This window comes from Accipiter gentilis, chromosome 36, assembly GCF_929443795.1.
Source record: "Accipiter gentilis chromosome 36, bAccGen1.1, whole genome shotgun sequence".
NCBI classification, from domain to species: Eukaryota; Metazoa; Chordata; class Aves; order Accipitriformes; family Accipitridae; genus Astur; species Astur gentilis.
Window position 1 is genome coordinate 811,911 of NC_064915.1, and position 24,412 is coordinate 836,322.

Consider the following 24,412-nt stretch of genomic DNA (forward strand, 5'->3'; position numbering starts at 1 on the left):
AGACCTTCTTCTTCAGAGACCTTATCCTTATGGGGGACCTCGGAGCTTGGAGATCTTCTCAGCGTCCTTACGGGTGACTTCAGGGATGGAGACCTGTTGGGGATTGGCTTAATGAGAAAGGACATGGGTCTATGGAAAGGTTGTGCGAGCAGAGTGGTGTGTGAAGGGATGTTAGCGTGGGCAGCAAGACTAGGCCTTCGGCCAAAACTGCTGGTCTTGCTGATATCAGGAGAAAGACAAGGACACTGTGACCTTGGCAGAGTTTCATAAACAACTTTGAAGAAGTTCCCATGAGAAACTTGTGGAACATGCATAGCTGCAAACCACAAGTGGGTGTGTTTTAGTAATGAATAAACATTAGCAATGTACCAATTATAATAGGACTAGTAGGCATAATTATCGTAAGCTGTATAGATATGAGCTATCTGTGCAAATAAAGTGAATCACTTCTATCACTCATATTGAGTCGACTTATGTGCATTCCTCCACCGCTCACAGAGACCTTCTTCTTCAGGGCCTTTATGGGGGACCTCGGAGCAGAAGACCTTCTTCTCATGGCCCCTGTGCATGGTCTCAGAGCAGGAGACACCCCTGGACTGCTGGGATGGAGGGCTCTCAGCCCTTCAGGAGGGTTGCCAGGGCAGGCGAGGTGGAGGAGTCACACCAGATGGAAAGGAGAGCTTTGACCGCACAGCCATTGCGGTTTGGGATGACGTGGTAGAGAGTCTCTGGGTGAGGGCTAGAGGATGGAAGACAGAGAAGATGGCGCAGTGGGAGTCCGCTTCCCGTCACCCAGCCAGGATGCCAGCACCGATGACTTATTCCACAGACAGTCAGCAGAAATCTCTGGATCGGTTGCCCTTGTCCTTACTGGAGACCTCAACGTCCCAGGCATCAGCTGGGAATGTCATACTGCTGTGACAAGCAGGTCGGGGAGATGCCTGGAGGTTGGTGAAGGTGTCTTCTTGTCACAAGTACTCAGTGATATCCACCCTGCAGCCCGTGGGGAAGACCCTGGTGAAGCAGGCTGTCCCCCTGCAGCCCACGGAGGTCCACGGTGGAGCAGATCTCCACCTGCAGCCCGCGGAGGACCCCACGCCGGAGCAGGTGGGTTCCCGAAGGAGGCTGTGACCCCGTGGGAACCCCATGCTGGAGCAGGTTCCTGGCAGGACCTGCGGATCTGTGGAGAGATGAGCCCACGGAGCAGGTTTTCTGGCAGGACTTGTGACCCCTTGGGGGACCCGCGCTGGAGCAGTGTGCTCCTGAAGGACTGCACACCATGGAAAGGATCCATGCTGGAGCAGTTTGTGAAGAACTGCAGCCCATGGGAAGGACCCACGCTGGAGAAGTTTGTGGAGGACTGTCTCCCGTGGGAGGGACCCCACGCTGGAGGAGGGGGTGTGATGAGTCCTGGCCCTGAAGAGGATGAACTGACTGTAAACCCCATTCTCCATCCCCCTGTGCTGCTGGGGGGGTAGGTAGAGAATTTGGGAGTGCAGTTGTGCCCAGGAAGAAGGGAGGGGTGGATGGAAGGTGTTTTGAGATTTGGTTTTATTTCTTATTACCCTACTCTGTTTGATTGGTAATAAATTGAGTTAATTTTCTCCAAGCGGAGTCTGTTTTGCCCGTGATGGTAAGTGGTGAGTGATCCCTCCTGTCCTTATCTCGACCCACAAGCCCTTTGTTATATTTTCTCTCCCCTGGCCAGCTGAGGAGGGGGGGAGTAATAGAATGGATTTGGTGGGCACCTGGTGTTCAACCCACCATAGATGTGAAGGTCCTTGAATGCATCCAGAGGAGGGCAACCAAGCTGGTGACAGGGCTGGAAGGAATGTCCTCTGAGGAGCAGCTGAGGACTTTGGGCTTGTCTGTTTGGGAGAGAAGGAGGCTGAGGGGTGACCTCATGGCTCTGTGCAGCTTCCTGAGGAGGGGACGTGGGGAGAGAGGTGCTGAGCTCTTCTCCCTGGGATCGAGGGACAGGACGCCTGGGAACAGTTCAAAGCTGCACCAGGGGAGGTTCAGACTGGACATGAGGAAGCGTTTCTTCAGCGGTCGTCAAACCTTGGCACAGGCTTCCTGGAGAGGTGGCCGAGGCACCAAGGCTGTCAGGTTTAAGAGGCATTTGGAGAATGCCCTTAATAATATGCTTTAACTTCTGGTCCATCCTGAAGTGGTTGGGCAGTTGGACTAGATGATTGTGGTAGGTGCCTTCCAACTCAACTATTCTGTTCCAATTTCTCAGAGCCCATTGCAGAGACCGTCTCCTCAGCACCCGCCTGCATGACCTCAGAGCAGGAGACCTTCCTCTCAGCACTCCTTTGCATGGATTTAGAGGAGCAGACCTTCTCAGCACCCTTCTCCGTGGCGGTGGTGGGTTGACCCTGGCTGGACGGGGAGATCATTCAGCAATTACCATCATGGGCAAACCAGATGCAACTTGGGGAAATAATTTTATTGCCAAATAAGGGTAGGATAATAAGAAAGAAGAACAAATCTTAAAACCCCTTCCCCCATGCCTCCCTTCTTCCCAGGCTCATCTTCACTCCCAATTTCTCCACCTCCTCCCCCTGAGCAGCACGGGGGGGATGGGGAATGGGGGTTGGCATCTGTTCATCCCACCTTGTCTCTGCTGCTCCTTCCTCCTCAACCTCTTTCCCTGCTCCATTGTGGGGTCCCACTCTCACGAGACTGTCCTCCACAAACTTCTCCAGTGTGAGTCCTACAGGGCGCATCCACCTGGTCCACCCTGAGCCTCCATGGGCTGCCAGGGGACAGCCTGCCTCACCATGGTCTTCCCCGCAGGCTGCAGGGGAATCTCTGCTCCAGTGCCTGGAGCACCTCATCCCCCTCCTTCTTCTCTTGACCTTGGGGTCTGGAGGGTTGTTGCTCTCACATTTTCTCATTCTTCTCTCTCCAGTTGCTGTTGTGCATTATTTTCTTCCCTTTCTGAAATACGTTATACCAGAGGTGCTACCACCGTCGCTGCTGGGCTTGGCCTTAGCCAGTGGCGGGTCTGTCTTGGAGCCAGCTGGAAGTGACTCCATCCAACATGGGGGCAGCTCCTGGCATCTTCTCACAGAAGCCACCCACACAGCTCCCCCCACCACCCAAACCCTTGCCATGTACACCCAAAAGTCCCCAGCACGGGGAAGGTCCTTTCTCCATCACCTCTGTCACATGGTTCCCATCAAAGCTTGGGGCTTGCTGCAGAGATACGGCTGGTGCTGTGAGCAGCTGGAACTCCTGAGAGTGTGGTCATTCGGGAACAGACAGGAGTGGTGGGATGGATGGTCATCACCTCTTCACGAGGGTTAGGCATCGCCAGCATTGGTCACCATGGTGTCTTGGATTAGTGGCACAAGTCCCAGGACTGGAGGGGTGGGATGGAGGGCCATCAGCTCTTCAGGAGGGCAGGTGAGGGATGTAAGGGAGAGCTTTGACTGCACAGCCATTACAGATTGGGATGATGTGGTCGACAGCCTCTGGGTGAGGGCTAGAGGATGGAAGAAAAAGGAGATGGCACAGTGGGTGTCCACTACCTGTGACCCAGCCAGGATCCCAGCACTGATGAGTTATTCCACAGACAGTTAGGAGAAATGTCTGGATCGGTCGCCCTTGTACTTACCAGAGACCTCAACGTCCCAGGCATCAGCTGGGAATGTCATACTGCTGTGACGAGCAGGTCGGGAATATGCCTGGAGGTTGGTGAAGATGTCTTCTTGTCACAAGTACTCAGTGATATCCACCCTGCAGCCCGTGGGGAAGACCCTGGTGAGGCAGGCTGTCCCCCTGCAGCCCATGGAATTCCACAGTGGGGCAGATCTCCACCTGCAGACCGGGGAGGACCCCACGCCGGTGCAACTGGGTGCCCGAAGGAGGCTGTGAGGCTGTGGGAAGCCCGCGCTGTGGAGCAGGTTTGCTGGCAGGACGTGTGAGCCTGCGGGGGACGCACACTGGAGCAGTCTGTGCCTGAAGGACTGCAGCCCGTGGAAGGGACCCACGTTGGAGAAGTTTGTGGAGGACTGTCTCCCGTGGGAGGGACCCCACGCTGGAGCAAGGGAAGAGTGAGGAGTCGTGCCCCTGAGGCAGAAGGAGCGGCAGAGCCAAGGTGGGATGAGCAGACCCCGACCCCTATTCTCCGTCCCCCTGCACAGCTGGGGGGCAGGAGGGAGAGAATTCGGGAGTGAAGCTGTGCCCGGCTAGAAGGGAGGGGTAGAGAGAAGGTGTTCTTAAGATTTGGTTTTATTTCTCATTACCCGACTCTGATTTGGTGGGCAATAAACTACATTTATTTCCCCAGGCTGAGTCCATTTTGCCCGTGACGGTAAATGCTGTGTGATCTCCCTGTCCTCCTCTCGACCCATAAGCCCTTCGTTATATTTTCTCTCCCCCTTCCAGCTGAGGGGGGCAGTGACAGGGTGACTTTGGGGGGCACCTGGGGTCCTTCCAGGGTCAACCCACCGCACACATCCTTGTCACATCCCCTGCCATGTCCCCAGCCACATTCCTGCCAGGTCCCCACCACGTTCCCAGTCCAGGACTACCTGAACCACTCCAATTTTCTGCTGCCACATCTACTTGCTCCTTGTGTTGATGTTCTCCAGGGGCGTGGCTCTCGGACATCAACGTGATGGGGCTCTACCCAGGCAGCAAGGTCCTGCTGCCATAACGCAGCAGCCCAGAGGGCTTTACCTCTGCAACCATCACTGTAGCCACCCCACAGGCCATTTGCCACCCTCTACCAGTCAGTAGGGAGACAGAGAACTGGCCACGTTTCTCAGGCAGCAAGGTCTAGGGCCAGCTGGGTGGCTTTGACTTTTACAGCGTCCCTCAAAAGTTGAAAGATGGAGAGAGACTTCTCACCAAGGCCTGTAGTGACAGGACAAGCACCGTGGTTTGAAACTGGAAGAAGGGAGATCGAGATTGGACATAAGAACTGTTTCACGATGAGGCTGGACGAGGTTGCCCAGGGAAGTCATGGACACCCCATCTTTGGGAGTGTTCAAGGTGAGATAGGACAAGAGGAAATGGCCTCAAGTTGCACCAGGGAAGGTTTAGATTGGGTATTAGGAGAAATTTCTTCACTGAAAGGGTTGTCAGGCACTGGAACAGGCTGCCCAGGGAAGTGGTGGACTCACCATCCAGCACCTCATGTCTTTCTCGTAGTGAGGGGCCCAAAACCGCACACAGTATTCGAGGTGCGGCCTCACCAGTGCCGAGTACAGGGGGACGAGCACTTCCCTAGTCCTGCTGGCCACACCATTTCTGACACAAGCCAGGATGCTCTTGGCTGCCTTGGCCACCTGGGCACAATGCCGTGGGATACATCTCCATATCTACAGTGGCCCATCGGTGCCTCTTTGTATCCTTGAAGTATCTTCACTTCCTTGAAGTATCTTACTTCCAAGTCAGGGGACTGATGTGCCAGGCCATCGAATCTGTTTGTCCCTTTCCCCTGCCCAGCTGGGGGCAGGTCACAAGTGGTGTTCCCCAGGCCTCAGTATTGGGCCCTGTTCTGTTTAATATCTTTGTCAATGATCTGGATGAGGGGATCGAGTGCACCCTCAGCAAGTTTGCAGATGACACCAAGGTGGGAGGCAGAGTCGATCTGCTTGAGGGCAGGGGGGCTCTACAGAGAGATCTGGACAGGCTGGATCGATGGGCTGAGGCCATTTGTATGAGGTTCAATGAGGCCAAGTGCCGGGTCCTGCACTTTGGTCACAGCAACCCCATGCAGCGCTACAGGCTTGGGGAAGAGTGGCTGGAAAGCTGCCCGGCAGAGAAAGACCTGGAGGTGCTGGTCGACAGCCGGCTGAATATTAGCCAGCAGCATGCCCAGGTGGCCAAGGAGGCCAACGGCATCCTGGCCTGTATCAGAAAGAGTGTGGCCAGCAGGAGCAGGGAGGTGGTTGTTCCCCTCTGCTCGGCACTGGTGAGGCCTCACCTCGAGTCCTGTGTTCAGTTTTGGGCCCCTCACTACAGGAAAGACATTGAGGTGCTGGAGCGTGTCCAGAGAAGGGCAACGAAGCTGGTGAGGAGACCGCAGCGCAAGTCTGATGAGGAGTGGCTGAGAGAAGTGGGGCTGTTTAGTCTGGAGAAGAGGAGGCTGAGGGGAGACCTTATCGTTCTCTACAACTGCCTGAAAGGGGGTTGTAGTGAGGTGGGTGTTGGTCTCTTCTGTCAGGTGGCTGGAGATAGGACGAGAGGAAATGGCCTCAAGTTGAGGCAAGGGAGATTTAGGTTAGATATTAGGAAAAATTTCTTTACTGAGATGGTTGTCAAACATTGGAATGGGCTGCCCAGGGAAGTGGTTGAGTCACCATCCCTGAAGGCATTCAAAAAGCGAGTGGACGGGGTACTTCAGGACATGGTTTAGTGGGCATGGTTGATGGTTGGACTCGATGATCTTGAAGGTCTTTTTCAACATAAATGATTCTACGACTAGTCACAGGTACGATCATACCCTGGTCCAGCAAGTTCCTTCCAAGGTACTGGGCATGAGGGTTGACCCCATATGGACATAAGTCCACAGAATCAGGATCAGAAGGGGGAGAGGTGTCCTCAGCCCATCTACTGCACCTGGGGAAATGCTCGACAGCCACTGGAGCAGCAATCTTCCTGGATGCTCCCTTTTTCGCCACTGTTTTTCCCCCACGATTCTTGTCCATGGGCTTCCAGGACTGAAGTACGTGCACCGTCCCACTTCCTTGTGTCCTCCCCATGATCATGCAGACAGAAGCCTCCCGGGTGGCACATGGTGCGCGCCCACGGCCCCGTTGCAATAAGCAGGCTCTTGGTAACCGAGAAGCTGGCCTGTAGGCATAAGGAGGGAGATTCTCCATCTTCTCTTTGAGTGGCTGGACCCTGGGGAACAATCTGTCCACAGCTGAGAAAAAAACCCCCATGGTGGCGAGAGGCAACACAGGTCCTCCTTGAATTGCTGCAGCTGGCAGACCAGTCCATGGGCAGTTGGTACCTCGATGTCTGCTCAGTCCATCACAGCCGGGTTGCTGGTGCACCTCGGTGTGCTCCGTACAAAGACCTGCCAGAGAAACCTTGTGCACTGGATGCCATCCTGATCTTTGGGGGCCTGATCATTGTCCAGGTCACTGCGGACTGCCACAAATGCCCTCAGGTACCAGATATGTTTCTCTCAGGTAGACCACTGACCTTGCTGGATTACAAGATCTTCCTTGAGTAGATACTTTGCTTTCACACTCATAAGAGCCACCTCCAGAGGCGATGGGTGGCTGCCCCTCTTCCAATCCATCAATCCCACAGTCCCTAGCAATGGATGCCAGCTGCTGGGCTTCCCTACCTTCTAGTTCCAGCCTGTCAAGCCTCACCATCCCAGCATCAGAGCAACCAGGGAGCAAATGTCTTCACCTGGCTGACAGACACAATCGTTCCCTGTATCTCACAGCCTGCTCAAAGATAGGGACCAGGTTGTTCTGCCTCTGCCCCTCCACAGGGGAAGAGTCCACTCTGTGGACTTCCACTGGGTGTCCTTGACTGCAAGAGCAACTATTATAGTTCAGAGTGGAGCCCCTGGTTTAGTCGCAGTGACCGTTTGTATGACCTCAAACTGGGAGACGTTTGTCTCCATGCCCGTCTGTGTGGCCTCATATCAGGACACCTTCTCAGTGCCCGTCTGCGTGGCCTTGGAGCAAAAGCCCTTCTTATCTGGGCCCATTTATATGGCCTCAGCACAAGAGACCTTCTTATCAGTTCCCATCTGCATGGCCTTGGAGAAAGAGACCTTCTTCTCAGTGCCCGTCTGTGTGGCCTCAGACCTTGCCACCTCCACCACTCAACACCAATACCCAGTTAGTTCCTGAGGAAAAGCTGGCCAGTCCCCCTCAACACCCTCTTTTCCCTTTTTATTGTTCAGTATCACATGAGACGGCCTGCAGTATCTCTTGTTAGTTTGGGTCATCTACCCGGTGGTGTCCTCTCTCAGCATCTTGCACATCCCCCAAATATTCACTGGGGGAGGCAAATGAGAAACAAAGAAGGCCTTGATGCTGCGCCAACATTGTTCACATCCATCGCTGTGTTACCAACACTGTTCTGGTCACAAATCCTAAACACCACACTGCGCTGGACTGCGATGAAGAAAATCAACTCTATCCCAGCCAAAACCAGCAGAGCCCTTGACCCGAGGATGCGAGCGCAGCCCAGGCACCACGTGAGGAGACACAGCCCCCACAGAGGATGGGGACCATCATTTTACTTTGCACGCCAAGAAATGTACACACGTGGAAGAAATCAGCTGCAACCTCAAAATTAGAGAACTTCGGTAATAATTGCAGCTCTCCAAGTATCAGAAAATAGGATGTTCATCCACCCAGAAAAGCCACCACCAGAGCCAGGGGTGGGCAAGCACAGCGAGACAAGCTCTCTCTGCAGGCAGCTCTGTATTGGGTCTGGCTGAGATGGAGTTAATACTCCCTATAGCAGCCCTCATAGCACTGTGCTCTGCATCAGTAGCTAGAAAGGTGCTGATAACACACCAGTGTTTTGGCTACTGCTGAGCAGTGCTGGCACAGCATCAAGGCTGGCTCTCCAACATTTTTGCCCCCCCGCCCCCAATGGCAGGCTGGGGCAGGGCAAGATCTTGGGAGGGGACATAACCAGGACAGCTGACCTAAACTAACCAAACAGATATTCCATACCTTATGACGTCAGCTCAGATGCAAAAGCTAAGTGAAGGGAGACGGAAGGGGGGCATTTTTGTCTTCCGGAGCAACCACTACGCATACTGAAGCCCTGCTTCCCAGGGAGTGGCCAGACATTGCCTGCTGATGGGAAGTAGAGAATAACATAATTTGTGTTTTTCTTTGCTTTCGCACGCGACCTTTGCTATCACTTTATTAAACTGCCCTTATCTTGACCCACGAGCCTTTTGTATATATTTTCTCTGCCCTGTCCAGCTGAGGAGGGGGAGTGATAGAACGGCTTTGGTGGGCACCTGGCATCCAGCCAGGGTCAACCCACCACAGTCCTTTTTGGCGCCCAGTGCGGGACTCAACATCGGCAGTTTTGCATTAAGTGTTCTATAGCTAGTTATTAAGTGGCAAGCTCCTGTGCAGGTCATGGAGCTTGTTGGCTGCTTGCTTCTCTCTAGCTTGCTGAGTTTGGGAACACGGTAATGCAAATAATGGCTGTGTGCTTTGTCCTGGCACTGATGGCTCTGCTGTGTTGTGGGAGCCATCTTGTGGAGGAGATGAGGGAACACATCTCCGTCTCCCTACCAGGCATTGATGTGAATGGTTTTATTATGCAGGCTCCCGAGGTCCTTGTTCACCATTATGTGAGCTGTTCAATACTAATAACTAATACTGGTGGTATATTATAGGTATTGTGGTATCTGGTCTTGTCCTGGTATAAGAGAAGACACGTTTCAGGTGAGGCAATACTGAAATGTGCCCTCAAGCGACCGGTCCCTGGGTGGCAGGGTATATGGAAGGATTTGGGCAGATTCCTAGGACGGTTATCACCTCCCATAATCTGGGATTTTACATCCGAACAGGCAAGTAACCCTGGCAAACTGACACGCCACCTGATAGAAGGGTGCCTTGCCCATCCCAATGAAAACCAGCAGCTTCTCGCACTGTACTGGGGCCTGGCCTATGCCTACCGAGCCATAGTTCAACACTCTCAGAGGACCATGGTTGAGGCAGGGACCCAGACTGCATCTGAGGACACCATGCTCGAGATAGGGACCCAACCAACGACAACTACAGTAACTGCCCCAATAGTGAAACGGAAACAGTGGACAAGGAGATCAACAGGTCCATACCATCGATTAGTGAGGGAAGAAGAAGAAGAGGAAAGGCTTAATCTAGAAGCTGGTCCTTCGATAAAGAAATTGGAGGAAGGAGTGAGGGAACTTAAACAGGAGGCGGAAACTACCCGGTCCCTGACATCCTCAGAACTTCGGGACTTGCGGAAAGATTACAACCGCCAGCTAGGTGAGCGGATTGCTGCCTGGCTGCTCCGATGCTGGGATAAAAGGGCTGACAGTCAGCAACTGGAAGGCAAGGAAGCCCAACAGCTGGGATCCCTCACTAGAAACCAGGGAATTGAAAGAGGAATTGGAAAAGAGGCAGCAGTTTGCAGTCTCTGGAGCCGGCTCCTCTCAAGTGTGAGGGCAAGATATCCATTCAAGGAAGATCTTGTCAATTCCTCAGAAAAGTGGACTACCGCAGATGAAGGCATCCAGTACCTGAGAGAGTTAGCAGTGGTGGAAGTCATCTACAGTGATCTAGATGACGAGGAAGTTTCCAAAGATCCAGAGGATGTCCTGTGCACTCCTGGTCCATGTGGCGAAAGGTGATTCAAGGTGCCCCAGCGTCATATTCTAACAGCTTGGCAGCCACGTATTGTCCAGATATGGAAACAGCAACTGTGGAGAAAGTGTCATCTTGGCTCCAAAACTTTGAGGAAAATCTCTGTGTCTCCTCATCCCTACAGGACAGTGCCTTGGCTGTTAGGGATGCTCCAAGAAATCAGTCCTCTCCTGCCCCAGTCGGAGGGAAAGGGAGCCCAAGGCGTATGCCACGTGGTACACTCTGGTTCTTCCTGCGTGACCAAGGGGAGGACATGAGGAAGTGGGATGGTGAACCTACCTTTAAGCTGGAAGGCCGCGTACGTGAACTGAGAAGGAAGAGAGCTGTTAAGAAGGGGTCACCCAAGAAGAAGGCTGTCAGCGTAGTTGCTGTAGAGGCCCAAGAAGGCACTCAGCGATCCTCCAGGCATAGAAGAACTGAAAACACTTCCCTTGATTCTGGTGAGGGGACTTCTGGTCTGGTACCGCAAGGATCGGACAGTGAATATTCTGATGAGGAACAGCAACAGAGGGTCCCTGCCTTCGGCCAGGAGGAGGAAAGGGATGATCGGATATACTGGACTGTGTGGATTCGATGGCCTGGCACATCAGACCCACAGAAGTATAAGGCTTTGGTAGAAACTGGTGCACAGTGTACACTGATGCCATCAGGATACAGGGGTATGGAACCCATCTGGATCTCTGGAGTGACAGGGGGATGCCAAGAATTGACTATACTGGAGGCTGAAGTGAGCTTGACAGGGGACAAGTGGGAAAAGCACCCCATTGTGACCGGTTCAGAGGCCCCTTGTATCCTTCGCATAGACTACCTCAAGAGAGGGTACTTCAAGGACCCAAAGGGGTACCGATGGGCTTTTGGTGTAGCCACTGTAAATGCAGAGAAGATCAAACAGCTATCTACCCTGCCTGGCCTCTTGGAAGATCCCTTCATTGTGGGATTGCGGCAAGTTGAAGAACAGCAGGTGCCAATCGCTACCAGGACGGTGCACCGTCGGCAATATCGGACAAACCGAGACTCCCTGGCTCCCATCCATGAGCTAGAGAGCCAAGGAGTCATCAGCAAGACTCATTCACCTTTTAACAGTCCTATATGGCCAGTGCAAAAGTCTGATGGAGGATGGAGGTTAACAGTAGATTATCGCGGCCTGAATGAAGCGACACTGCCACTGAGTGCTGCTGTACCAGACATGTTAGAGCTCCAATATGAACTGGCATCAAAGGCAGCCACGTGGTATGCTACAACTGGTATTGCCAATGCATTTTTCTCCATTCCTTTGGCAGCAGAGTGCAGGCCACAGTTTGCGTTCACATGGAGAGGTGTCCAATACACCTGGAATTGACTGCCCCAGGGGCGGAAGCACAGCCCTACCATTTGTCACGGATTAATCCAAACGGCACTGGAACAAGGCGATGCCCCTGAACGTTTACAATACATAGATGACATCATCGTGTGGGGCAACGAGGCAGAAGAAGTGTTCGAGAAGGGAAAAAGAATAATTCAGGTTCTTCTGAGAGCTGGTTTTGCCATAAAGAAAAGTAAGGTCAAGGGACCTGCAGAGGAGATTCAGTTCTTGGGAATAAAATGGCAGGATGGACGCCATCATGTCCCTATGGATGTGGTTAACAAGATAGCAACTATGTCTCCACCAGCTAACAAGAAAGAAACACAAGCTTTCCTAGGCCTTGTGGGCTTCTGGAGAATGCATATTCCAGGTTATAGTCAGCTTGTGAGCTCTCTATCGAGTAACGTGGAAAAAGAACTATTTTGAATGGGGCCCTGAACAACAACAACAAGCCTTTGAGCACATCAGACAGGCAATAGCTCGTGCAGTAGCTCTTGGGCTTGTCCGGACAGGACGAGTTGTACAAAATGTACTCTACTCTGCAGCTGGGGAACATGGTCTCACCTGGAGCCTGTGGCAGAAAACACCAGGAGAAACCCGAGGTCGACCATTAGGGTTTTGGAGCCGGGGGTGCTGAGGATCAGAAGCCCACTACACCCCGACTGAAAAAGAGATACTAGCAGCGTATGAGGGGGTTCGAGCCGCTTCAGAAGTTGTTGGTACAGAAGCATATCTCCTCTTGGCACCACGATTGCCCGTGCTACACTGGATGTTCAACGGAAACATCCCCTCTACACATCATGCAACCAGCGCTACATGGAGTAAGTGGATAGCATTGATCACGCAACGGGCTCGACTGGGGAAATCTAACCGCCCAGGAATTCTGGAAGAGATCATGGAATGGCCAGAAGGCAGAGATTTTGGAGCATCACCTGAGGAGGTGGCTCGTGCCCAAGAGGCACCACCATATAATGAGTTATCAGAAGATGAAAGGTGTTAGGCTTTGTTTACTGATGGATCCTGTCGTGTGGTAGGGAACCATCGGAAGTGGAAAGCTGCTGTGTGGAGTCCCACACGACAAGTCGTTGAGGCCACTGAAGGAGAAGGTGAGTCAAGTCAGTTTGCAGAAGTGAAAGCCATCCAACTAGCCCTAGACATTGCTGAACGAGAAAAGTGGCCGGTACTCTACCTCTATACCGACTCCTGGATGGTGGCTAATGCCCTGTGGGGGTGGCTACAGCAGTGGAAGAAGACCAATTGGCAACGCAGGGGTAAACCCATCTGGGCAGCAGCATTGTGGCAGGACATTGCTGCCCATGTAGAACACATGACTGTAAAGGTACGTCATGTAGATGCTCACGTGCCCAAAAGCCGTGCCACTGAAGAACATCAAAATAATGAACAGGTAGACAAGGCTGCCAAAATAGAAATAGCTCAGGTGGACCTGGACTGGGAGCGTAAAGGTGAGCTATTTGTAGCTCAATGGGCCCATGAGACATCGGGACATCTAGGGAGAGATGCAACATATAGGTGGGCTCGTGATCGAGGGGTGGACCTGACCATGGAGGCCATCACGCAGGTCACTCATGAATGTGAAACGTGCTGCAATCAAACGAGCCACCAGAGTAAAGTCTCCCTGGAACAGAGGGCGGTGGCTGGGCTTTCGATATGGTGAGGCCTGGCAAATGGACTACATTGGACCACCGCCACGAACACGCCAAGGCAAGCGCTACGTACTCACCATGGTGGAAGCAACTACTGGTTGGCTAGAAACATATCCTGTGAACCATGCCACTGCCTGAAACACCATCTTAGGCCTCGAAAGGCAAATTTTATGGCGACACGGTACCCCAGAAAGAATTGAATCAGACAATCGGACCCATTTCTGAAATAACCTCATAAGGTCCTGGGCAAAGAAACATGGCCTTGAGTGGGTGTACCACATACCCTATCACCCGCAGGCATCTGGAAAAATTGAGAGATATAATGGACTGTTGAAGACTATGTTGAGAGCACTAGGCAATGGGACATGGAAGCATTGGGATACAAATTTAGCAGAAGCCACTTGGCTAGGTAACACTAGAGGATCTGCTAACCGTCCTGGTCCTGCCCAAACAAAACCCCTACATACTGTGGGAGGAGATAAGGTCCCCGTGGTGCACACGGGGAAGTGGCTGGGGAAGGCAGTGTGGATTGCACCTCCCATGGGAAAAGGCAAACCCATTCGTGGGATTGTCTTTGCTCAGGGACCTGGGTGTACTTGGTGGGTAATGCGGAAGGACGGGGAGACCCAGTGTGTGCCTCAAGGACGTTTAACCTTGGGGGAAAAATAAACTGTGATGTGAGTTGTATGTTTTAGGAAGTATTGTAGCAGGAATGACCTGAACTGCAGAGGAGTGAACTTCGCAAGGAATCAGACAAGTGCATCGGTGACCCAAACCAAGCCTGTGTTGGTGCCCAACGATCGAACATACTGCTTCTCCTGTCCTGACTGCTCATCTTGATGGATGGGGCCCGAGTCATAACCTGTGTGTGAACATCTGGAGGAGTGGAAGAAGCCCATGGAATATCTATCTCTTAAAGGACAGGGGATAGTAATTAATAAGAATGTATAAATCTGTACGTTGGGTATAAAAGTGGTTCAAGTATGTAGTTTCAGTTGTAAGTGTTGGTAAGAAAGGATTTCAGTAATGAGAATTAAATACAATAGTATGGTTAGAAGATATCTGTATTAAATTATGTTGGTCCTGAGCAGGACACAAATGGTATGGAATAAGGGGTGGAGATTGTATTGGGTCTGGCTGAGATGGAGTTAATACTCCCCATAGCAGCCCTCATAGCGCTGTACTCTGCATCAGTACTCTATCCCAGCCAAAACCAGCACAGCCCTCGAACCAAGGATGCAAGCGCAGCCCAGGCACCGCGTGAGGAGACACAGCCCCCACAGAGGATGGGGACCATCATTCATTTTGCACGCCAAGAAATGTACACACGTGGAAGAAATCAGCTGCAACCTCAAAATTAGAGAACTTCGGTAATAATTGCAGCTCTCCAAGTATCAGAAAATAGGATGTTCATCCACCCAGAAAAGCCACCACCAGAGCCAGGGGTGGGTAAGCACAGCGAGACAAGCTCTCTCTGCAGGAAGCTCTGTATTGGGTCTGGCTGAGATGGAGTTAATACTCCCCATAGCAGCCCTCATAGCGCTGTGCTCTGCATCAGTAGCTAGAAAGGTGCTGATAACACACCAGTGTTTTGGCTACTGCTGAGCCGTGCTGGCACAGCATCAAGGCTGGCTCTCCAACATTTTTGCCCTCCCCTCAATGGCAGGCTGGGGCAGGGCAAGATCTTGGGAGGGGACATAACCAGGACAGCTGACCTAAACTAACCAAACAGATATTCCATATCATATGACGTCAGCTCAGATATAAAAGCTAAGTGAAGGGAGATGGAAGGCAGGGGGGGCATTTTTGTCTTCCAGAGCAACCACTACGCGTACTGAAGCCCTGCTTCCCAGGGAGTGGCCAGACATTGCCTGCTGATGGGAAGTAGAGAATAACATAATTTGTGTTTTTCTTTGCTTTCGCGCGCGACCTTTGCTATCACTTTATTAAACTGCCCTTATCTTGACCCACGAGCCTTTTGTTTTATTTTCTCTCCCCTGTCCAGCTGAGGAGGGGGAGTGGTAGAGCGGCTTTGGTGGGCACCTGGCATCCAGCCAGGGTCAACCCACCACACCATCACAAACAAGTTGGGAGGACATCGCTGACTTCTGGGATCAGTCGATGGGCTGAACCTCTCTTCCTCTGCATAGGGACGGCTATCGGGTGAGATTCAAACACTTGGCTGTAGTGAGTGCTTCCCCGGGAAACTTGGAATTCTTTAGAGCTCTTTTCTTTCATAATTGAACGTGCTTGTAGTCGACTGTATTATCATTGGCACGTGCTTTGCAGACAGTGTATTTATCACCAGCCATCCAAAAGAACCTGTCCTGTTGCTTTAATAAACTGCCCTGCTCATTAATCGAGCCGTGATAGTTCGTTAATGCAACCAAACTCCCCGACTCTGGCAATTCTCGTGTGGTGAACACAGCCAAGACGAGAATGCAGTGTGCTATAAGTGCATCTGTTGTTGTCCGACCGCACTTATAGGGCTGAATTGGACATTTCTCAGAAACTAAAACTAGCCGCCTCCTGCCCCTCTGACATCTGAGGATAAGATGGAACACAAGGGGGCGTATTTTCTGCCAAATTCCTTTACCCTTTAACGCAACACCAAATTATCTCATAGATAAGGACGACTTGATATCACGTCATACCCACTGTCAAATCCTCAATCAGCAACCAGTAGGTGAGATTGCGCGATCACAAAAATTCATGTCCCGTGTAGGGTTTAGGGATTAATCTGTGCGGGGCCCGGATGACGGAACACCAATGTGATGATTAAAGTCGCCAGTTTATTGAGCTTAGCTAATCATTGTTATACAGTTCTCTAAGTTGTTGAGAGACTTTGATTGGCTACTACATGCAAGCACTTGGTGTCCACACGCACAAGCATAAGCGGTGATTGGTACTGTCCACGCACACAAACACAAGACATAATTGGTTGTGTTAATTAAAGCATACAAGACTTGTCTTAGTCCAATTGGTCAAGATAAGCCCCTGAATCGAGGTTGTTTGTGCCAAGTTCCCTTTATCGTGGAATGTGCACCTGTGTTTTAATAATTGGGATCTTTCTTCTTCTATCTTCTTATTTATTCTGTTCAAGGCCTTCTAAAGGCGCCTGGAACAGTCTTGTGACCATGAGCTATTTTCAGGCCCAATAACTAAGTTCCATATAACTGAACCCTACAGTCCCGGACTACTACACCATGGGACAAATTGTATCATTTATGGTTGAAAATATATTTGCCCCTTAACGTACCCTCGAACGGCACTACTTTGTATTAGAAAATAGCACACGGCACGTATGCGTATTAAGTAATTGGACTAGATATGCCTTCGGGGAACTAAATGTGCAAGTCCAACAGGTTTCCCAAATGACCCTTCAAAACAGATTAGCCTTAGATATGTTATCGTTAAAAGAACAAGGGGTATGTGGAATGTTAAATTTGGCCAAAGCCAAAGGTTGTATTACCATTTAGAATGCTTCATCCTCAATCAAGGACACTCGAGCTAAGATGAAGGAGAGAGCCGATCAGACCTGGGAATTATTCCAATCGATGCAGCCTCACGATTGGTTTGATGGGATGAACCCTGAGTCATGGACTGCTACCATCCTAAGGTCATTGGGACTTACTGGATGGGGAAAATGGTTAGCCCAGATCAGAATGGCTATATTAACTGGCTTTGTATTTTTAAAGATAGGCATTGGCCTAATGAAATATATGATAAATCGCTTAATGAACTCGCTTTCCTCTGTTGGCTATATTCCAACCACCACCTTGGAAGAAGACTACATCGATATCCCCCAAGGCAATGTCAAGCCACAGGGTGGTGTAAAGGACCGAGGTAAGAACTTTGTCTCCCCGTTGCCTGATTAATGGTGGCTCTGCCTACATGCTCTGTCTGGCCTTGCGGTGGGAAGATAAGCAGCAAACCCAGGCTTATCCTTGAACAGTCCCAATGATAACAGCAGCGATTTGTGCGAGGCACTTAGAGGGGGATCTGGCACAGAACGACCCCCTACACAAGATGTCCACATGCGAAGCCTCCGAGGCCAACCTGCCATTACCAGGGCCACCTACTTTGAGCAAAACTGCTAAAAAGCGACCGTAAAGCCCACCTGCGGGACTGCTTAAAACAAGTACTAGGCAAGCACGGGCAGAGCTCTCCCCACCGAAGAAGAAGAGGATCAACAGGACGCCGCTGGATCCATGGTGGTGACTATCACTTGCTTTTCTTAAGGAAATCTCTGCTTCTTCTCCCCCTTCTCTATCATTTCTCACTTTTCTCTTTTTGTAAGCAATAACATGAATTAACCTCTGAATATCACCATTTCACCTTGTTTGTGTCGCTTCCAGTGTATCCGACTCTCACTGCCCACCCCACCCCCCAACCCCCTTTCCATACTTTTGGAATGGGACACTGGCTCAATTCCACTCCCGGTTTTCTCTATCTCCTCCCCCTGGCGGTGCAGGGGGACAGGGATGGGGGTTGCGGTCACACCTTGTCTCTGCTGCTCCTTCCTCCTCAGGGGGAGGACTCTTCACTCTTCCCCTGCTCCAGCGTGGGGTCCCTCCCACAGGAGATAGTCCTCCACAAACTTCTCCAACGTGAGCCTGAGGGAAGTCCCTCTGGCTCTGGGATGGGGGGGCCTTAGCACCATGGGGAGGGCAAGGGCCTGGGACACTGGGGGTGGGAGCCCCTCTGGTTCTGGGGGTCTCAACTTGAGATGGGGAACCAAAGGAACCGTAGTAGATATAGTAGATTTATGAATGTAGATAGGAATTGTTTAATAATTATCTAGCTTATAATGAAGTTAAAGAAGTTTCAATAGAGGTAGACATGGCCCAAGGGGATGAGAAGTGATGTTTAACGTTTGCATTGTTGAGGCTGACTGGGACAGAAGATAGTCCTTGATAAGAAGCAGCAGTCGACTCCAAGAACCAGCCAAGACCGGCCTTGGGATTTGGACAGATGCCAAGGGACAACTGAGTCTGCACAGGGACAGAAGGTTAAGAGTTCACCGTGAAGAAGACATACAGCCTTCATCTTCACGACCACCAGACGACCACCATAAGGAGGCACTGCGCAAGCGCAGTTGAGAGGAGACTATGGAAATGACTTCCTAGAGCTAATTTTAATATGAAGCGGGGATAGGTAATGCCTATGTATAAGCGTATTGCGAAACTCTATGTATATGTAACGCTTGACTGTATAAATTTAAAGTGAACTGCCAAATCAGACGCGCACGACTTTGGTGGGACTACCCCCGTGCTGCCCAGCGCTGAATGAACACACCTACTTTACAGTCTCACTGATTGTGGAGTCTGTTTTCCGCACGTCAGACTGCCGTGGGGAAGGTGAGGGGCTGGGATGTGGCGGCCACTCCTGAACTGGGGTCCTGGGCACTGGAGGGGCGGGTGGAGGAGATGCGCTGGGCTGGGGTGGCCAGAAGCCCCCCCTGGATCCAGGACAGGGGATCCCAAGCACTGTGGGGCTGGGACAGGGCAGCCGGGACCCCCTCGGGCCGGGGGACAGGGTGGCTGGGAGCCCTCTGACAGTGACACCAGGCAGGGAAGGGCCGGCACAACACGGGGCAGCAGCGTGGGACGGCAGCACCTTGGAGAAGCAGGGAGGAACTCTGCTGTGCTACTGAGTCCCAGCCCCCCAGAGTCCCACACTCACTCCCGCTCTGGTTGTAGCGGTCCCGCAGTGTGTCCAGGTCGATGCGGGTAATCTGCTGATTCCTCTGTCCGATCTGGATCTCACCGTCCCAGTACGGCTGGTCCAGGTTATCCGCCATCCAGTCTGCCCGGGGCACCGTCCTCCCCGTCTCACTGTTGTAGAGTGAGATGATGTTCCCATCCACGTACCCCACGGATACAAACTGGAGGACCCCCGGGCTGGGCTCTGACACGGCAACACCGAAGTAGTGCAGGGAGGGGAATCCTGTGGGGACAAAATTTAAGGGGTCCTGCAGGTTCTTTTGCTCAGTTATCGTAATTTAAAGGGGTTCGCGGGTCCAGGGTGTGGTGGCAGCACCTCCTCAAGACGGGGCTATCCGGGGATAGGGCGCCTCCCCGCTTGCGAAGGCCCACACCAAAGAACCTGGATCCGAGTCACGGCACCAAATTTGTTATAGACGCGCGTGACAAATTGGAGGAGCCAATTTGTAGTGAATAAAAAAGGTCGAATTTATTAGCAAGCGATAGAAGAGCAAAACAGCGCTGGGCGGCCAGGGAGGCAGTGCTCCGCCACAAGCTTGCAACTTTAGGTTATAGTTAACATTCCTTATATACATTCCATGTATCTCTTTCTTGCAAGTCTCTGCCTTGTCCTGCTGCTTCTTTCTTCATTCGTGCAGGTCTGTCACTAGGCTGATTCGGTCTGTCTTCTCAAGGACGAGTGTCTTTTGATACAGAATGTCCTTTGATGTAGAAAAGTGCAGTCTTGGTGGAGCCCATCCCGTTACCTGGTAAATTATAGTTGTTGTTCTTTTCCCTCCTTAGCTAGTAAGTTATAGCCGTTGCCCTCTTCCCGTGACCTTTACGCACCAATTAAGCAAGTTTTGTTATTTACACAAGGCATCTGCTAACGCTCAATATGTCTCTTCTCCCTTCCCGATTTCATGAACAAAGTTAACCCGTTCATTACATCCTCCTGTCCGGGAAAGGGTGTCCAGGGGGGTGCAGGGGGGTCCCGGTGCCCGGAGGTGTGTGCGGGGTCCTCCCACGTCCCCGCCCGCGCTCACCGCTCGCCGCCCCGACGAGGACCCCCAGCAGCAGCCCTGGTCCCAGTCCCAGTCCCAGTCCCAGTCCCACTCCCATTCCCATTCCCATTCCCATTCCCATTCCCATTCCCGGTCCCCGGCCCGGCCCCATCGCTCCGCTCCGCTCCGGCCCCGCTCGGACCGCCAAATGCCGCTGCGGCCGAAGCCCCGCCCCTTCCCCGCCATTGGCTCCGCTCCCTCCCGCCCGCCAATGGCAGCCTGGAGCCGCCTCGGACGTCACCGGGTGCCAGGCAGATCGCGTTCCCGCAGGTTGGAAGCGAAAGCGAAAGAGCCGGAGCAAGGGCGAAGGGCGAATTGGGGGAAGGGACTGGGGACCCGCGGGACCCCCCGGCACCCCGCCACCGCCCGGGACCCCCGGAGCCCAACCCCGGGACCCTCCCCACCCCCCACCCGGGGTCCCCCAGTGTCCTCCAGCGTCCCCCAGCGTCCCCCAGTGTCCCCCAGCGCCCCCCAGCGTCCCCCGTTGCCGCTGTCCCTCAGACCAGTGTCCCCCGTAGGGGTCATCCTGCTCCCGCTGTCCCTCCTGCCCGCTGTCCCCCAGGGCTGGTGTCCCCCAGCCTGGGGCGGGGGGGCCGGTACCTTCTCCTCAGCACCCGCCTCTGAGACCTCGGAGCTGGAGACCTTCTTCTTCAGGGCCCTTATGGGGGACCTCGGAGCTTGGAGATCTTCTCAGCGTCCTTACGGGTGACTTCAGGGATGGAGACCTGTTGGGGATTGGCTTAATGAGAAAGGACATGGGTCTATGGAAAGGTTGTGCGAGCAGAGTGGTGTGTGAAGGGATGTTAGCGTGGGCAGCAAGACTAGGCCTTCGGCCAAAACTGCTGGTCTTGCTGATATCAGGAGAAAGACAAGGACACTGTGACCTTGGCAGAGTTTCATAAACAACTTTGAAGAAGTTCCCATGAGAAACTTGTGGAACATGCATAGCTGCAAACCACAAGTGGGTGTGTTTTAGTAATGAATAAACATTAGCAATGTACCAATCATAATAAGACTAGTAGGCATAATTATCGTAAGCTGTATAGATATGAGCTATCTGTGCAAATAAAGTGAATCACTTCTATCACTCATATTGAGTCGACTTATGTGCATTCCTCCACCGCTCACAGAGACCTTCTTCTTCAGGGCCTTTATGGGGGACCTCGGAGCAGAAGACCTTCTTCTCATGGCCCCTGTGCATGGTCTCAGAGCAGGAGACACCCCTGGACTGCTGGGATGGAGGGCTCTCAGCCCTTCAGGAGGGTTGCCAGGGCAGGCGAGGTGGAGGAGTCACACCGGATGGAAAGGAGAGCTTTGACCGCACAGCCATTGTGGTTTGGGATGACGTGGTAGAGAGTCTCTGGGTGAGGGCTAGAGGATGGAAGACAGAGCAGATGGTGCAGTCGGTGTCCACTACCCGTCACCCAGCCAGGATGCCAGCGCCGATGACTTATTCCACAGACAGTCAGCAGAAATCTCTGGATCGGTTGCCCTTGTCCTTACTGGAGACCTCAACGTCCCAGGCATCAGCTGGGAATGTCATACTGCTGTGACAAGCAGGTCGGGGAGATGCCTGGAGGCTGGTGAAGATGTCTTCTTGTCACAAGTACTCAGTGATATCCACCCTGCAGCCCGTGGGGAAGACCCTGGCGAGGCAGGCTGTCCCACAGAGGTCCCCGGTGGAGCAGATCTCCACCTGCAGCTCAGGGAGGAGCCCACGCCAGAGCAGGGGGATGTGCCCTGAAGGACCCACATTGGAGAAGTTTGTTGAAGATTGTCTCCCGTGGGTGGGGCCCTGTGCTGGAGCAAAGGAAGAGTGTGAGAGGGAAGGAGCGGCAGAGCCAAAGTGGGATGAACTGACCCCAACCCCCATTCCCCATTCCCCTGCACTGCTGGGAGGCAGGAGGTAGAGAATTCGGGATGGACTTGAGCCCAGGAAGAAGGGAGGTGTGGAAGGGACGGTGATCTGAGATTTGGGTTTACTTCTTATTATAATACTCTGATTTGATTGGTGGGACAGGGGTACATGGTAGGGACATGGCGCAGGGACATGGTGGGTAGGGCATGGGGACATGGTGGGGGGAAGAAGGACATGGTAGCGATGTGTCAGATGGGCACGGTGGGGAGGGCATGCGGATGTTGTGGGGAGAGTGTGGGGACATGGTTGGGGGATAAGGAGACATGGCATGGGGACGCAGAGGTGGTAGGGAGGCAGTGGAGACATGGCAGGGGGACATGGGAACATGGGGACACAGGGAGGGCGTGGGGACATGGACGAGGAGGGGAGGGTGTGGGGACACGGCAGGGGGACATGGGGACACGGGGAGGTCATGGGAACATGGCTGGGGGACCGAGAGGTGGTGGGGAGGGAGTGGGGACATGGCAGGGGGACATGGAGACATGGTGCGGAGGGCATGCGGGGGGCTGGGGACACTGGGGGAGGGGACACGGGGGCGTCACCTCTGTCCGTTCCCCCAGAGCGTGTCCCTGGAGCTGCAGCCCGGGGAGGTGCTGCTGGTGGTGGCCCCCCCGGGGGCAGGGAAGAGCACCCTGGTGTCCCTGGTCCTGTGCCTGCACCCGCCGGGGGCCAGGCGGGTGCTGCTGGACGGTCACCCCCTCCCTGCCTGCCAGCACCCCTACCAGCGCTGCCAGGTGCCACCACCACCCTGTGACACGATGTCCCCAGCGGGTTGCCACTGCCACCCCCTGTGTCCCCAGCTATCTCCAATGGGTCCTGCCCAACCACGCCCCGTCCCAGCAGCTGTCCCCAGTAGGTCCCCACTGCCACCCCATGTCACCAGCTGTCCCCAATGGGTGGCCCACTGCCAGCCCCCCATGTCACCAGCTGTGGCCACCGTGGCCCCGCCACTACCCCGTGTAACCAGACATCCTTCCCGTGTCCACGCCACGTCCCCACCATGTCCCAACCACTTCTCCCACCACATCCCTCGCCATGTCCCCAGCTATTCCCACCATGTCCCCAACGCATCTCTGCTGTGTCCCCAGATGTCCCTGCCACATCCCCAGCTGTCCCTGACGTGTCCCCAGTGCATCCCCAGCCATCCCTGCCATGTCCCCAGCAGTGTTCCCGGCCATCCCCACAATGTCCCTGCCATGTCACCACTGCATCCCTCCCGTGTCCTCACCCGACCCCTCCATGTCCCTGCCATGTCCCCTGCCATGTCCCTGCTGTGTCCCCAGCCATCCCCACCATGTCCTTGCAACATCCCCTGCCACATCCCTGCCACATCCCTCCCCAGCTTTCTGTGCCGTTTCCCTGCTGTGTCCCCTGCCACAATGTTCTGGGTTTACGTGGCAAGGTTTTGGTAGCGGGGGGAGTTACAGGGGGAGGCTTCTGTGAGAAGATGCCAGAAGCTTCCCCCATGTCCGATAGAGCCAATACCAGCCGGCTCCAAGTCAGACCCGCCGCCGGCCAAGGCTGAGCACAGCAGTGACGGTGGTAGCGCCTCTGGCAGAACAGATTTAAGAAAGGGAGAAAAATAACATACAACAGCAACTGGAGAGAGAAGAATGAGAACCTGTAAGACCAACAGCCCCGCAAACCCCCAGGTCAGTGAAAAAGGAGGAGGAGATGCTCCAGGTGCCGCAGCAGAGATTCCCCTGCAGCCCATGAGGAAGACCATGGTGAGGCAGGCTGTCCCCCTGCAGCCCACAAATGTCCACGGTGGAGCAGATATCCACTGGCGGCCTAGGGAGGACCCCACACTGGAGCAGGGGGATGTGCCCTGAAGGACCCACGTTGGAGAAGTTTGTGGAGGACTGTCTCCCATGGGAGGGACCCCACGCTGGAGCAAGGGAAGAGTGAGGAGTCGTGCCCCTGAGGCAGAAGGAGCGGCAGAGCCAAGGTGGGATGAGCAGACCCCGACCCCCATTCTCTGTCCCTCTGCACAGCTGGGGGGCAGGAGGGAGAGAATTCGGGAGTGAAGCTGTGCCCGGCTAGAAGGGAGGGGTGGGGGGAAGGTGTTCTTAAGATTTGGTTTTATTTCTCTTTACCCGACTCTGATTTGGTTGGCAATAAATTACATTCATTTCCCCAGGTTGAGTCCATTTTGCCCGTGACGGTAAATGCTGTGTGATCTCCCCGTCCTCCTCTTGACCCACGAGCCCTTCACTATATTTTCTCTCCCCGTTCCAGCTGAGGGGGGCAGTGACAGGGTGACTTTGGGGGGCACCTGGCATCCTGCCAGGGTCAGCCCACCAAACACATCCTTGTCACATCCCCTGCCATGTCCCCAGCCACATCCCAGCCATGTCCCCTGCCACA

General features: G+C 53.5%; 2 protein-coding genes across 9 annotated transcripts in view; one reads left to right on the forward strand and one right to left on the reverse strand.

Moving 5' to 3' along the window:
* The window catches only part of TAP2 (transporter 2, ATP binding cassette subfamily B member), a 29,784-nt gene extending 11,112 nt beyond the window's left edge, over window positions 1-18,672 (forward strand). The window contains exons 13-18 of the mRNA XM_049792809.1: window positions 6,556-8,374; window positions 15,364-15,521; window positions 15,985-16,044; window positions 16,859-17,204; window positions 17,314-17,575; window positions 18,248-18,672. The gene's annotated coding sequence lies outside the window, so the exon portion shown is untranslated. The remainder of the gene's footprint in view (window positions 1-6,555; window positions 8,375-15,363; window positions 15,522-15,984; window positions 16,045-16,858; window positions 17,205-17,313; window positions 17,576-18,247) is intronic.
* The window catches only part of LOC126034962 (class I histocompatibility antigen, F10 alpha chain-like), a 45,239-nt gene that overhangs the window by 4,545 nt on the left and 16,282 nt on the right, over window positions 1-24,412 (reverse strand). For 2 of the 8 annotated variants that reach the window (XM_049792988.1, XM_049792986.1), the window contains exon 1: window positions 20,110-20,230. The exons of 2 other annotated variants lie outside the window; for them this stretch is intronic. In XM_049792988.1, the coding sequence (XP_049648945.1) occupies window positions 20,110-20,215 (106 nt within the window). In that variant the 5' untranslated portion in view covers window positions 20,216-20,230. Of the gene's footprint in view, window positions 1-7,672; window positions 7,794-19,043; window positions 19,308-20,109; window positions 20,231-24,412 lie in introns of those variants that run through there. 4 more of the 8 variants (XR_007504809.1, XR_007504807.1, XM_049792987.1 and 1 more) reach the window with 3 other exon arrangements.